Genomic DNA, 15340 nt, shown 5'->3' on the forward strand with positions numbered 1-15340 from the left:
TCTGGGTTTAAAAAAAAAATGAAACAACAAAAACCCCCCAAAACTCCAACTTTCCCAGCTTTTCTTCTCCAGAGTTTCTGGATTTTTATCTTGTGTATGCTTCTTTCCCTCTGTGTAACTGTAGCTACTGCAGAACTGGCTGGTGTTTTCTAACTCCCCAAGGTGGCTGTGGCTGTTCTGGGAGCACTGATGATCCCTCAGCTTAGGCTCATTGTGATGGATGGTGAGATGGAGCATCCCTTGCTGATCACAGTGGAAAGGCAGCTGGCTGATCTTCAGGGAGGACGGTTGGGGGAAAGGGTTTGTGCCCTCTGTGCTTGCTGTGATTTTTTTCTTCCCCTAAGAATAGCATCTGAGAAGGGCTGAACCTTCCAGAAGGTCTTTCTTAACAGCCATTTTAGAGATCCACCATTACTGAGATGGCTAAGTGGAAGTCTTGGTGTTTTTGTTGTTTTTTTTTTTTTTTAAACTATTTTTAACACCCAGTTATCTGCTGCATCCAATGAATTCGCATAAGAAAAAGAGCCACCATCACCTCTAAGGTAAGGCAGGAGCCCCCTTGCTGCCAGAGCTGCTACCACTTCCCTCTTGCACAACTGAGGGAGGAGAGATCTTATGTTTTAAGATAAAAAGCAAGTGTGTGTGTGTGTGTGTGTGTGACTGCTTCTGGTAAATCCCTTCATGTCTTCATTCTGTACCACAATGAAGAAAATCAGGAAGAGCTCAATTTGCAGGTGACCTTCAGGAAGTGACCTGTAGTTAAATTCATTACAGAAACCTTTGAGTTACCTGGAGGAAGGTTCTAGTTGGGAGTGTGTGGATTGCTTCCACCTTAGTGAGGTCCAGCTCACTGTATAAGGAATTGCCTTGTGCACATCATACAGGGGCCAGGCTGGTGGAGCTGTCCAGCTGTGAGGAATGACTGTCACATCTGTCCAGCCCCTGGTGTGAAGAGCTGTTGCCCTTTGTTGTGTACAAGAAGTTATGCAGGCAGCTCTCTTCTGGTGTCCTCCCCACCTTGTCAGGGGAAAAACCTGCTACCTCATGGGAACTGCACTTGCTAAAGCTGCTCTTCTTGAGCCTCTGTTGTAAGCAGGGAAGGAAAGCTCTGGTGCAGATTTCCTGCTGCTTTGGAGTGGTTTGGAGCATTGATGGTGCTGGCTGGAGGAGCTGCAGCCTCGGGCAGGGGTGGCCATCTCCTGTGCCTGGGTGAGTGCCCGTGTCACACAGCAAACATAACGAACTGTCTCCTTTGCAGCCGACAGCTCGGACAACTCGGACCTGGAGGATGACATCATCCTGTCCCTGAATGAGTGAGCAGCGCTGCGGGGCGGGGTGTGGCAGGAGGAGACCTCCCTTCCCAGCACAAGACCAGAGACCAAATTGGAAACTGACTCTGAGCACCCCAGCCCTGCTCTTCCTGGGAAAACCTGAGCATCTCCTGCCCATCCGCTGTGTTGGTTTGGCTCAGTCTGAGGCTCGGGGCTAAGTCTCAATAAAGAGACCTGGGGTTAGGCCTCATTTCTCTCTGCCTTTTTTTTTTTTTTTTTTTTTTTTTTTTTTTTTTTTTTTTTTGATTTTTCATTTTAGGCTGAGATGACTCTTCAAGGAAACTTCTGAAGATATTTCACAATATATTTTCTTTGTATAAAGTTCTTTCCTAAAGAACAGAAATAGTTTTATAAAAAAAAAAAAAAGAAAAAAAAGGCAAGTGTTCTAGTAAAGAGGGGAGACCTTTGTATTCCTGTAGTACCTTGTTACCATGGGGTAGGTTTGGGGAGAAAAATTGTTTAAAATTAAAAGAAATTAAAATTTATGCAACTACTAAGTAAAATAAGAGGATCATGGTTTCTAATATTGTTGAGTGAGAATATTTTTATTTTAAATATGATTTTATTTTTAAAAAAGAACTACAGGTGTTATACCTGCTAATGCACCAGTGTGTTCCAGATGCTTTTGTCCTCCAGGGAAGAGCCCCTGGGGTGTTTGCTAATGTGGATTTGCGCTGTGGTACCAGCTATAGTGGGAGGCTGAAATCCTGGCTGGGCCTAGTCAGAGCCTGGTATTCCTGAAGACATAGGAATCTGGGATTGAAGTTTGTGCCCTTTTTCTCCCCTCTGCCCTTTGTGGTTCAAGTTTTTTAATCTATCTTTCTTTCTTTCTTTTTTTTTTTTTTTTTTTTTTTTCCTCTCGTCCTCTGTGTGGAAACTGCAAATTGAAGGCCTTTTTCTTTAATGTAAAGTGTATTTATTAAAAAATGAAATGCAAATCCTGTCTATGTGTATGGCTGTGAATTGTAGCCATGCAAAAGCAGTGCTCCATGTGAGAGCAGCCAGGTGTAGCTGGAACCTGGCTGCAGTGAGGAAGGGCAAAGAAAACACAAAAGAAATACAAAGGAAACCAAAGAAGGGATTTGGGAGCACAGCATGTCTATGGCACAGTAGCTCTGGGTTTCTTGAGAGCCTGGAGTTCTCAGTGGCATCCTCACCACACTGAGAGGGAGCCACTGGTGCTGTGGGGAGGTGCTCTGGAGTGTCTGCTCTGTGGTTCAGGCAGGGAATTCTGCTCTCCTGGGGTGTGCTGGGAGCAGCAGCACCAGCTTCCTCCTGTGGTTTGGCTTTGCCCAGGCTGCCCTGTGGCTGTCAGGGCACAGGGCAAATTGCCTGCTCCTGTGGGAGCAGGAAAGAGGCCCTGCCCTCAGAGCAGGAGGAAGAAACAGCAGTGGATTGTTTGACTTCCCAGTGCAGACCCAGCTGCACAGCTTGGGCCTGTGCTGTTTATTCCCAGGTGTTCTGATAATATCCACTCACCTTTTAACCCTTTATCTGTTTTGGCCACTTTCAGAACAGAGTTTGAGGCAGAACAGGGAACTGGAGACTTCCCAGTCCTTGAGACTACTACCAGTTTTCCACCAAGAACTGCTCATTTCAACTAAGGCTCAAGGTCTTGAAGAGGAAGGATTTCCTTTTGAACTGAAAGAAGGGAGAGCTTTTTCCTCCAGCATTGCATCTACTTAGTGCACTTACCCAGGGCTGCTTGTTAATAATTAAAAAGAAGGATTCTGCTGCAACTTATAATGGATAATTGTACCCTACACAGTCAATAAAGAGGAGCAAGTGACTACTACAGCATTTAAGACCAGCAATTGGAGCACCATTCTGATTAAATGAGGGGATTGAAAATCAGATATGCCATCCAACAGCTCTGCCTTATCAGAAACCATCCCACCCAACTTCACCATAGAAAAAAGTGCAGCTCAGAAGAAAAAAAAATAAAGCATGTACTCAGCTACTACTCCCAGAGAGATGCAGTGCCAGATGTGCATATCTTGTTCTGGCATTAAATCCCAGCTGTAATTGGCTGCATCTGCTGCTGCTTTGGGCTGCCTATTTCAGAGAAATTTACCAGCTAGTTTTGTGAGACAGAACCAAACACCTGGAATGGAGCTCCTGTGCATGCATTTGACTTGAAGCTGAGGTGCTGTGAGTATAGGAGCCTCCCTCCCCTCCCACACCTGCTGTAACTCCACTGAAGAGTCAAAGGGAGTGGGTTTGGGTATTTCCCTGTGGGGAAGGAGGCAGGGCCTGCAGGTCACCCCCCAGAACTACTGAAGCACCCCCAGCCCCTGTCCTGGGCAGACCTGGCCTCTATGAAGTTAAAAAGACACCTGGGGAAGCTGCCTGCACCCCATGCTATTGCCTTAGTTCTGGGGGTCTCACTGAAGAGTTCTGGGGAACAGGTGACTGCACCAACCTGGGTGCAAAGTGGAATTCAGAACTGGGGACTAGCAGGGATTATTTTGTTTTTGTTAGGCCCTAATTCTGCAGCTGCTGGGGATGGGGAGAATTCTCAGCATTTGGAAAATCACCTGCCACCCTGGCATCATGATGTAATCTATTTAAAAGCATGTTGCTTGGAAAGAATCCTATAATCTTCTGGAATACTCAGAGCACGTGGCTGATGTGGTGCCATACAGTATTTCTTCTATGCAGCAGTTACAGACTCTGGCTTAGGGGGTGGAAGGAGATTTAAATGTCCTGCCAGCTGGCTTAGACATACTCCTGCCTCTTCATCAGAGAGCAGGGATGAGGCTGTTTCCTCCCAGCACAGCCTGTGCCCTCCTGTCAGCATGGTCCTCATTGCTGTGACCTGATACCTGCTTGGCCCATTTGGTGCACTGCAACACCCTTCCATGGAGCACAGCCTGTGGAATGCCCTGCCAGCAGCACATCCCTGCAGGGCTGGGGTTAAAAAATCTCCCCCAGGCCAAGGCTGGGAGAGCAGGGTACAAACCTCGCCAAGTGTAGCTCAGGGTAATGACTCAGGCTCCTCTGCACTGATCAGAGCATGTCCAGGGCTAGCCCTCATCCCTGTTTCAGTAGGAAAAACAGCCAGCAACTGCTGTTAAAGAGGCCTTGAAGAGAGAATGTTTGCTGAATGGGTGCTTAGAATAAAAGATGGGGTACCTCAGGCTAAACATGAACACTCGCAGACCAGCCCATCCACCATCTCACACCCTGTTCCCCCTGTGAGTTTCAGATCATCCCCGAGGAGCCAGACACCATTACCCTGCCATGATCACCCTACTGCCCACTGTACTGGGCTGAAAGGCACCATTCTCCCAAAAACAACCCCCAGCACTGCCTTACCTATCACCTTCCAGCATCACTGAGGGGTTCAGGCCTCCCCACCACCATCTTCTCCCTAAAAATGCTGACCATCCCAGTTTAAGGCCCAAGTCTTTGATGCTGTAAGATTCACATGCAGAGTTATTTTGCTGTGACTGCCAACCTTTTTTCAAGCCTGTTTCTCTTAGAATCAGCCAGGATGCCTCTGTGTAGGGAGGGCATGGTGGACACAGGTCCAGGCTGGGGCCTTTGGCCTTGGCACAGTCTGTTAAAGCCACGGTGTGGCTCCCTTGCCTGCTGGGGAGAAGGAAAGGCTCAGGCCATCATGTCAGATGGATGCTGCTGCTTCTCTCCCAGGTATTTTTTCCATAACTCTCCAACTTCTCCTTTACATCTGTTAATTTTGGTAGGAGGGAGATTTGTTGGTCCCACATGCTTACAACCATCTGTCACATCTCTGGGAACAGAAATCCCATCATTCAAATCTCACCCAACCTTTGTCTTTTAAACAACCCCACATTATTATTTACTTATTTCACAAGGAAAGTGGGAGATGGGGGATTTTGGGCTGTTCCTTGGCTTTGCCAGCAAACAGTTGCAGTTTTTGTAATTTACTGACTTCTTTCCTTCCCCTTCCTATCATTCACACACCATAGCACGCACAAAGCCACGGCTCAGCACAAGCTGCAGCTCCCTCGCACCGCCAGCCAGGCGGGCGCTTGTTCTGCCCCACCTCAGTGCCGCCAGCTGCCCGGACACCTCCGAGGCCGGCAACTCCCACAAAAGCCTCTAATCGCTCCAGGACCGGCCACGAGGAGTCTTTAACAGCACTTGGTGTCAGATAACACTGAACCGTTACAATTGTTGATATTTGGCACCGCCTGCGACACAGCAGCATCGGGGACTCGGTCACGCGGGTGCAGCCGGCATCCCTATAACCAGGGCAGCGCAGTGCCACCAGCACAGTGCCACCAGCACAGTGCCACCAGCGCAGTGCCACCAGCGCAGTGCCACCAGCACAGTGCCACCAGAGCAGCCTGGAGCTGCTCCTCTGCTCCCGGATCCCTGCTGTTCCCAGTGGAGCATTCAGCTTCCCCCTGACCCGCGTCTTCACAGAGGTTGCATCAAGTGAAATGCAACCCACCCCCCACTCCAATAAACCAACCCACACTGTTGATATTAATGACCCATCACCAGCTGATGATGTCCCTACATCTGCAGGGTTAAAAAGTGAAAAACAAGCATCTGACTAAGTTACACTCCCTGCTAAGAAGATTGTGACTCCAATCATACCTAAGAGGAGTTTCAGAAGGGCTTTTGGCAACCCTCAGCAAGTGAATTGCTGGGTTAGAGATTGGTGCAAGATAAATCTGATTCTCCCACAAATTTGTTCACTTGCTTACCATGAGAACAACAAAAAACACCTGCAAATCTAAAGAAGCTTTAAAAGGTAGCATTTTTAATCCCACACAATTTTCTGTAAGTCTCCTAAAATCTACAGGCATCATTTTTAAAAATAAAAATATCCCCAAACAGAACAATGTGGATTTTAACTCCAGCTTGGACTTGTTACCAACATCCTTTTGCTGCTGAACACCCAGAGGGTCAAGCCTCCCAACCAACTACCTCATACCACAGACAGCAAAGATGATGGATCCACCCTGTTTTAGAGCTCATACTTTGATCTCCAGTGGCTCCCCTGTTACAGGTCACCTGTGGTAACAGAACACATTCTCAGCCAGACAGACACATTTATGGGGCTTTTTGTAAGCCTGAAGACAAATTTAAACTTCAGAAAATAGCCATTTATCTTTCAAGAAATGATTCCAGGTAGTACAACATGATTGACTGCAAATGGGCACCTCCAGTTTACCAAACACTTTAATGTCCCTGACTTGTCCACATCTAATATTGGCACAAGAGGATTCTCCCTTAAATAATTTTTTTCCTTCTGCTTGTTTTGCCTTTTAGAGAAATTGGGAATGTCAAACCTTTTTTGTTTTATCCAAGAACTTCTATGACTGAGACATATGCCAGATGGTATCAAATCTCACTAACTTGAACACAGGATCCACTTCTCAGTAGCAAACTTTTTGCCAAGTATCAACTAATTTTTTGGTGCTTACGAAAAACACTTTTATTCTTGATCAGGATTTGCTTCCTTGGTAGCTGGCTTCCTGGGAAGCTTCTATTCTCAAATAGAGACTCAACAGCAAAGCATCCAGACTCAAATTTACGAAATAAAAAGCAAACAGGACAAAAAAATAAAAGTAGAGAACCAGCCTTACAGTGCCTGATACAGCAGAAAAAACCTCCCTTCCCCTCCCACCTTGAAGGACACATAAAGATGGAGATGCTCAAGGCTGGGATCTGAGAACTGGGCTGGGGCTTCACCTGGCCTGGCTGCTCCTGCAGCACAGGAACTCACCCTTCCTGGGCCAGAAGAACTCGGATACCGCACAAGTTTAGAAATCCATCAGTGAACAAGGCTTTACTGACAACTTTTCATACAGTTAAAAAATAAAAATACAGAACAACAGCGGACAGTGTCACATATTAAAAACGAATAAAATGGGCTCTATTTAAAATTTTAATAGATATTATAGGTATTAAAATTAATTAGAAACTAAAAATCTTACCACTTTGGTCAAGGTGTTTTGAGCCTCAACCAAGGTGGTCAGCCTTAAAAACAACTGGGCTGTGTGACACACAAAGAAAACATGGATTTTGAAAAGACAGTGTGGGCTAGGCAGTGTCTTTGACTATAACTATCACCATATGTTCTTCTTCTAACTTCCCCAATGTCCTTAGTGCTGACTGGAGGTACTGCTGAGAGAACTCGCAAGGAGGGAACGCGTAAAGCATGCCTGTGCTGTCCCTGCCCTTTGCCCCTCCCACGGGCAGGCTGATAACCCCAGCAGCCTGCTTCTGTTTCAAGTAGGAGACCAGATTCCTGAGAAGCCGCCGCTGCAAGCCAGGCTCTACCACAGGGAAGGTCCCCTCGGCCCCTGCCCCTGCCGGGGCGGACTGGGTGGCCAGGAGCACAGCGTAGCCGTTGGGGCTGCCTTGTTTGATGCGCCGGGTGACTTCATCCAGCTTGGGCTGGTCCAGCCGAAGTCTCTGAGCGATTTTGAGCTGCGTCAGCTTCCCGCCAGATGAGTGGTCTTTGAGGAGTCCGTTGATGACACCCAGGTCTCCCTCCAGGATGTGCATAGAGGTGGGGAAGCAGCTGTTTTTTAGCACAAGAAGCCCATTCCAAGCAAGTTGCAGTGTCTGAGCATATTCTGATAAATTCTTTAGCTTTTTGGTCTCGGATTTTGGCTCCTCGTGAGTTTTTGATTCCGATTCACCAGTTCGATGATTGCGTTCGCTGTCCCTTTTTTTGGGCTGGGGAGCATCGGCTGGCTCACGATGCGGTTTCTCCTCGGCCGCGTGACGATTGTTCTGGAGGGAGTTGCTCTGCTCTTTCTCGGCTCCGGGTTCTGTAGTGTGATTCTCCTTGCGAGCCCTGTCAGGGCTGCGGTCTAGAGCTGGCCCACTGGCCTTTGTCCTGCTTCTGTCCTCGTAAGGCGAGTGAGTAGTCCTCCCGCGGTCACTGGAAAGGCTGCGGCGTCTCCGCCTCTCTTCCCACGGTTTGGGCACGCTGCGGTCGCTGTCGCTGCCCCAGCGCTCCCCGCTCCGGCTGCGCATGGACCGGCTGTAGCTCTCCAGGTTGTTCCTGCGTTCGGCGTTTTTGGCAGGGCTGGCCCAGTCTGCCTCCACAAAGCTCCTGTCTCTGTCCGAGTACAGGAGGTGCGGAGGAGTCCTATCCCGCACCCTCAAGTCTTGCTCCAGGCTCCGGTGCCGGCTGTACCCGTCAGCCAGCAGCTCGTAGTGCACGGGGAGCGGCGCGGGCTGGTACTGCTGCGGGTATCTGGTCTCTTCTGCTTTGGCAAAATCCACTCGGAGCCTCCTCTCCGGGCCGCCCAAGGGAAAGCCCCTCATCTGCGCGCAGGCGGCCTGGGCAGCGTCCAGGCTCTCGTACTGGATGTAAGCGAAGCTGTCGCCCTTCACGTAGTCAATAGTCCTGATGCTGCCGAAGCGGTCGAACTCCCTGGCCAGGGCGGCCAGGGACGTGCTGGGGCCAAGGCCCCCCACCCACAGCCGGGTGGTGGGGTTGGCTTTCCCGTAGCCGATTTTGATGGGGTTCCTGCCCACCACGCGGCCCGACATGGCCACCTTGGCCCGGTGAGCCATGTCTAAGTTCTGGAACTTGAGGAAGGCGTAGGCGCCGCCCTGGCCACGTGCGGGGCGCTTGATCACCACCTCCTCGATGATGCCGTACTTCTCGAAGGCGCGCCTCAGCTCCACCTCTGACACGTTGTGGTCTAGGTTGCCGATGAAGAGGTTGCGGGTGGCCCTCTGGTCATCCTCCGGCATCAGGTCTTCCTCGGCCACGATGGGGTAACTGTAGGGGCGGCCGCGCTCGTCGTACAGCCCATAGTAATCCAGGGCCCGCTCCCGCTCCCGGGAGAGCCCGATGGCGGCCGCTTCCAGCGCGAAGGCGGCAGCGGCAGCGTGGCGGGGCCGCGGCTCCCGCAGCAAGGGGCTGGTAACCGGCGACAGCGAGCGCTGCTTGTACTGGTAGGCGCTGTGCAGGGGCGGCAGGTACCCCAGCGGCTCCGGGGAGGGCGCGGGGGGCGGCGTGCGGCTGCGCCGGCCCCCGCGCAGGTACACGGGCTCCACCTTGAGCGGCCGGTCGTAGAGCAGCAGCTGCCGGGCCCGGGCGTGCCGGCGGGCGTCGCGGGCGTCCCCGGGGTGTCGGAAGTTCACGTAGGCGACGCGGCCGAGCTCGGGCGTGTGGGAGAGCTTGACACTGATGTCCCCGGCGCCCCCGCCCGCGAAGCGCTGGAAGAGGCGGAACAGCCCGTCCTCCAGCAGCTGGTCGGGCAGGGCCGCGCTCAGCCCGCTCACCAGCAGCGTCTTGTACTCGCAGGAGCCGGGCGGCTCCCCGGCCAGCCCGGCCGAGCCCCCGAGCGGCGCCAGCAGCAGCGAGGGCGCGGCGCCCGGCGGCGGCCCGGCCAGCAGCAGCGACGGGGCCACCACGGCGCCCGGCAGCGCCTTGGCCTTGGGCACGCCGAGCGCCCGGGACGAGGAGGAGGAGGAGGACGAGGGGGCGGCCTGGCTGCCGCCGCGGGCGCCCGAGACCGAGCCGCTCCCCGCCGGGCGGTGGTTCGAGTCGCCTCCGCCGCCGGCGCGCTCATCGCCGCGGTGGCTGCGGGAGCTGGAGCCGCCTCCACCGCTGCTGCTGCTGCCGGTGGTGGTGCCGCCGCCGCCTCCGCCGCCGCCGCCGGGCGTGGACTTGTCCCGGCTGCTGCGGGAGGCGCCCGAGCTGCGGTGCGGGCCGCGCCGGCTGCTGCTCTCGCGGTCGCGGTCGCGGGGCCGCTTGGCGGCGGCGGCCGCACGTCCGCCCGCGGCCCCCGGCGGGCTCGAGTCGCGGTCGCTGCCGCGCTTCATCGCGCCGGGCCCGCGGCTCAGGAGGCGCCTCCGGCGGCCGCCGCCATCTTGGACAAAAGGGAGCGAAGGCGGCTCCGGCCGCCGCGCCGCGCGGGCCCTACGTCATCGCCCCGCGCGCACCGCGCCGTAAGCCGGCGTCACGGGGCCGTGACGTCACACGGCGCTTCCCGCCGCCCGCGCGCGAAGGCCGAGCGGCCAATTAGGGCGGGCGGCGGAGCCCCGCCCCCCGGCGGGCTGAGGGGCGGGCGCGGGGCCGGCCCGCGCAGGGAGCCGGGGCGGGAGGGACGCGCAATGTCGGCACCCGGAGGGAGCGGGGTGTGCAGGGGGGTGTGTCCCGCAATCACGTCACACGGCACGGCTCCGCCCGGTACACACCGGCGAACTTTAATGAAAGTCCCGTACAAAGCGCGGGGCCGGCATCGCCCCTCAGAGCCTCGAGGTCGCCCCTCACAGTCCCCTCGTAGCCCCGGTCTCGCCCCTCAGAGCCCCGGGATCGCCCCAGCGTCGCCCCGGTCTCGGCCCTCAGAGGTCCGTCCGGGCGCCGGCCGCCCTCGGCGCGTACTTGGGCATCAGTTCGTGGATCCTGCGGATGAAGTCGGACTTCTCGGCACAGCCCTTGCACACCTCGCCCCAGTCATCCAGGATCCGCCGCAGCTCCTTGACGCGCAGCTTGCGCAGGTCGGCGGTGCTGAGATCGATCTGCTTGTCTGCGGGGAGAGCAGAGCTGCACTCAGACACGCCCGGTGGGCGAGGAAGCCAAAACCCAAGAGGGAGGGAGGTGCCGGGGGTGGAAGGAACGTCTAAGTTAGGTTTTGGACAGCAGATAAGGCTCTTAATGCTAAAACGTAATAGAAGACAGAAAGCTTGGTTGCAGTTTAGATGCAGGAGTTCCACAATAGCCCTGAAAGCTCCTTTATTGTATGAGCAGCAACACTTCTCTTCCACTGGATAAAAGAAATGTAGCAGAGTGATATCAAGGAAAAGATAAGAAAGTGCCAACAACAAAAAGCTTTTCAGGAAGCAACACGACCTTAGTAGGAGAAATGAGAAGTATAAAGACCTGCAATCCAAGAGGTGTTTCCAGGGTGTATAAGGGCAGTGACAAGGGAAAGCGGGAGGCATTTCTATGCCTGTTTTTTGTATTAATCTTTTCAGGAAGAGGAGTCATCTAGAAACATGAGAGTTCAAGGAAGGTGATGCAAAACAGAGTGTGGAATGCTCTGAGGAGACACCAGAGGAGGTGAGAAAGCGGCATTTATCACCTGGCTGCTGGGAACAGGAGAGCAGCTGGGACTGCAGAACTGAGCCAAGGGCCTGAGCCCCATCACAGCAACACCCCCACCCGCTGGCAGCACAGGCTGTACCACACAGCCTCCCAAACACGACACTCCAAACAGCAGGGTGAGCACAGCAGGTGAGCACAGCAGTGCTGCTGCACCTGGAGTTAGTTATTCCAGGCCTGATCAGAGTCCTGCAGAAGCCAAGTGTTAGCAGTCAACAATCTCACTTAAGCATCTCCATAGAACACTCTAGGATGTTCATGGAGAGCAACCCAGGTTGTGCAACCTAACTAGGCTACAGAACTCAGGACTGAGTAGTTTTAGGATTGCTTCAGCTTCAGTGATCCACACCCCAGCAAACCATGGGCATTTCCTCCTGAGCAGGCAACTCACCGTATTTTAGTTCGCAGATCTGACTGTCTTTCTTCTTTAGCTTCTCACAGATCTTTTCCACAGGGATGTGGTGACTCATGGGCTTTGATACCTCATTAATGATTTTGGTGGCTGCATCACTTGTGGCCCCAACATAATAGCACTAGAGGGAAGAAAAGAGTGAAGTGGGGACACATGGAAAAAAAGCTTCTAAAAGCAGAATTTTCTGTCCCTGTTCTCATTTGGTTTTGCAGCTGGATGTTTACTGTTACAGAACCTCCCCAAGAGACTGCTAGAGCTGGGCAAAAGGAGCATAACTCAGCCCAGAATATTGAGCAGGTGTTTTCTGATTTTACAGCTGCTGAGACTGGTGTTCTTGTTTCTTAACTTTATAAAAATTGAACAGGATTAGGAATAGTCTTCTTCATTCAAAGAACATGTCTGAAGTGTTTACCCTCTGCATGTCAGATGGTATCTCTGTAGTTCTCTGAGGAGAATTCAGAGACTTTTCATTCACAAATTGCCTCTGGTTTTAGTTAGGCAAGTTTGTTTTCCTTTATTTAGTTTTCAGCTAAAGAGCCAAAGAGTATAAATATTTTAACAGATTTACCATTTAAGGGACAGGGAAGCCCTACAGCAAACAAGTTTTGTCATCTCCAGTGCTTCAGTAACATAGAGAGATGCCAGCCAGACCAATCACTGTTGACAGGGTGGTGTTTTTTGTTTTTTTTTTTAAGGTAAAGAAATCGAACTCCTCAAGACCTCTCTTATAAAAAATACAGGACCAACTGTGGCCACAGAGCCAGCAAAAGCAGTGCCTGGGAAGCCACATCATATTAATTCTGTTTCCCCTCATTTGCAGGAGGCAAATATTACTGACTGCCCCTACTTACCAGGCGGTTCTCTTTGCCCTTTGCTTCTTTGCAGGATTTCAAGAGCTCCTTTTCAATACTGGAAGGTGTGAATTCAACGTTGTTGTCCTTTAGACTCTGGTAGAACCTTCCCAGGAATGTGATACACACTGGAAGGAAAGATGGATGGAGTTATCAGCCAGAGCAGTAATCTCATGGGACCTTTTAGAGGACACTTGTAGGGAAATGGAATTGGGGGTTTGGATAACAGAACTTTTCTGAACTTCACCCATGTCCAGGAAGTCATTCAGAGCACGTGTGAATCAACAACATGCCCTGGTACTTTTGGTGGGTGTGAGAGAATCTGAGAAATGAAATCCATAGAAATGTCCAGGGCCTCTGTACACTGTCCTGAGTGAGCACAGGATCATGGATACAAAACCACGCCCATGCAAAAATGTAAATGTAAAGTTGTCTTGCTGCTTTGGGAAGCAACTTGTAAGAACATGGGTGTGAAACCCCGTGCTGATAGAAAACCAACTCAGTACATAATCCTCTGAGACTCCCCGTGTGCTGACTTCAGTAACAGAGTATCACTGATTACCAGGCTACTTCGGTTGAAATTACTTCCAAGAGAAAAAGAAACGTGATCCCATGCTACGTCCATGTGGCACCTTTCTCTTTCATTTCCACAAGCTTCTGATGCAGTTTCAGATGGAAAGAGGGAAGACTCTTAGACATAACACAACTCCCACAAGTGCAGCTGCAGCTGAGAGGACAGATCCAGGTTCCTGCCTGTGGGAAGGGCTGCACAACTTGGTCATTGCTCCTTCCCTTGGCAGCAGTCACTCTGCATGTGCTCCAAAGTGCAGCAGTCCTGCATGTGTGGCTGGGAAGGAGGGCAGACAGCCTGTGGGATGCCCGAGTGTCAGATTTTGGTCATCCTGCTGCTCACAACTCATCTGTGGATATCAGCATCACCCGGACAGAGCACTCTGCAGCCCCCTCAATTCCTGCTCAGACCTGGGGATTCTCATACCTTCCTGTGCAAGACAAGTGCCAGAAACCATTCAGCCTCCAAAGAACGAGTTAAGACTTTTATGGGATTTGTTTACCCCAGCAGGAAGGGACTGGCAAATATTATTGTCATTAGCAACTCGTGTTCAACTCAGAACACAATGCATGGCACAACAATTAGGCAGGACAGGAAATGGAGTATGGCCATCACAGAACTGAGTAGAAACATATTCTCCTTATATAAAAACTAGAACTACTTATAAGATGGGCCATTGTGGAAAACATTTTTTGTATGCATACAGCACCCTTATTTACCTCCCTCCAGTCTATCCCCAGACACAGACACACTGATGTCCACTGTTGGGAAGTGTAAACTTTGGGAAGAGAAGTGACACTGGTGGCCACCGTAGGATAGAAACATGTTTCAAGTCTAGCGCTCTAGTGCTGCCACAGCAGCGGGAAGTTTTGATTTACGGAGTTCCCTCTCCTCATTCTGCCTTACTGTAGAGGAGCAATATTAGTATCCCAAACTCCCAACCAGCTACTAGAGCTCCACCTCAAGTTCTTCTTGCTTCACTTGGGGATCTGTTCAGTTCACTGCACAGGAGCAGCTTAATTTGCTGTGCAGCTCAACAGGTTCCACCCCTGAGGCGTTTGTATCTCCGTGGTACACAAAGGGCCCGACTTGATTTGGATCAGCTGCTCACGGTTCCTGGCTGCGCGCACTGAGAGGACTCCGAGCCCTCCGTGAACCTAACACTGTGATGAGCAACAGGGAGTCCCGCGAGGTCCGGCTGAGTAACCTTTCTCGCCTTCTCCAGCTCCATGCCCTGCTCACGCTGCCCCGGCCTGGAGACGGTCCGCTCGTCCGGAGTCGTCGCTCCTCTTTCCCGTGGGGACTCCACACTGACCCCTTGGAGCGGGACCGGCAACTTCCCGACAGATGCAGTACCCTCGGAAGGGAAGTCCCGCCCCGCCCCGCCTGTCCCGCGGGCCGCCCGGCGCATCGCTCCGGCTCCGGACACCCCCGAGCACCGCCCCGGCACCGCTCCCCGGCGAGCGGCGCCCGGCCCGCCCGCCCGCACTTGGCCAGACTTGGGAGACTTTTCCTGCCGCTGGAGGCAGCGCTCCCGCGGGCCCGGCCCAGCCCCGGCGGCCGCGCTGTCACTCGGGGCTATCACAGCCCCAAGGCTGCTCCGCGTCCCGGCCCCGCAGCCCGGCGAACGGGCCAGACTGCGGGAGACGGCGGCGAGAAGCGGCCTCCCCACGCCGTGCCCGCGGGCCGGGCCCGGCCGCACTCACCCTCGCAGTCCCCTTCGCGCAGCGCTCGGCCACCGGCCGGCAGCAAGAGCAGGGCCAGCGCCGCGCAAAGCCCGTGGGCCGCCCGCATCCCGCCTCGCCCGGCAGCGCCCGCCGTACCGGCACCACCGGCACCAGCACCCCACGCCGGCTGCCCCCGCCGCCGCCGCCCCATTGGCCAGCTCCCCGCCCGGCCGCCACGCTCTGCGCTCCCATTGGCCGCGCCGCCGCCTCCACGAGAGAGTTGGCGGCCGCTGATTGGGGAGAGGCGGCGGAGCAGCGGCGCGCGGCGCGGGTCCCCGCCCCCTTCGCTGCCATCTTTGTTAAGGGAAGGGCGCTCGCCGACGCTCCCTGACGGCGGAGCGGGCGCCATGTTGGAAAGGGGCAGATCCTCACA

General features: G+C 53.3%; 3 protein-coding genes across 4 annotated transcripts in view; 1 reads left to right on the forward strand and 2 right to left on the reverse strand.

Moving 5' to 3' along the window:
- Positions 1-2269, forward strand: part of DCAF1 (DDB1 and CUL4 associated factor 1) — a 48136-nt gene extending 45867 nt beyond the window's left edge. The window contains exons 24-25 of one of the 2 annotated variants that reach the window (XM_079317251.1): positions 487-542; positions 1259-2269. In XM_079317251.1, coding sequence (XP_079173377.1) covers positions 487-506 — 20 coding nt within the window. In that variant the 3' untranslated portion in view covers positions 507-542; positions 1259-2269. The remainder of the gene's footprint in view (positions 1-486; positions 543-1258) is intronic. The other variant, XM_079317250.1, reaches the window with a different exon arrangement.
- A 4823-nt stretch (positions 2270-7092) lies between these two features.
- RBM15B (RNA binding motif protein 15B) lies at positions 7093-10241 on the reverse strand. The gene has a single exon (XM_079317262.1). The coding sequence runs from the start codon at positions 10122-10124 to the stop codon at positions 7374-7376; it is 2751 nt and encodes a 916-aa protein (XP_079173388.1). The 5' UTR covers positions 10125-10241; the 3' UTR covers positions 7093-7373.
- Positions 10242-10487: 246 nt separating this feature from the next.
- On the reverse strand, positions 10488-15331 carry MANF (mesencephalic astrocyte derived neurotrophic factor). The gene is made up of 4 exons (XM_079317325.1): positions 14947-15331; positions 12670-12797; positions 11798-11939; positions 10488-10831 (listed from the first exon to the last, which is right to left on the reverse strand). The coding sequence occupies exons 1-4, from the start codon at positions 15314-15316 to the stop codon at positions 10647-10649; spliced, it is 825 nt and encodes a 274-aa protein (XP_079173451.1). The 5' UTR covers positions 15317-15331; the 3' UTR covers positions 10488-10646.
- Between the last annotated feature and the right edge of the window lie 9 nt (positions 15332-15340).

The sequence above is a fragment of the Erithacus rubecula genome, assembly GCF_903797595.1.
Source record: "Erithacus rubecula genome assembly, chromosome: 13".
In the NCBI taxonomy this organism is placed as follows: domain Eukaryota; kingdom Metazoa; phylum Chordata; class Aves; order Passeriformes; family Muscicapidae; genus Erithacus; species Erithacus rubecula.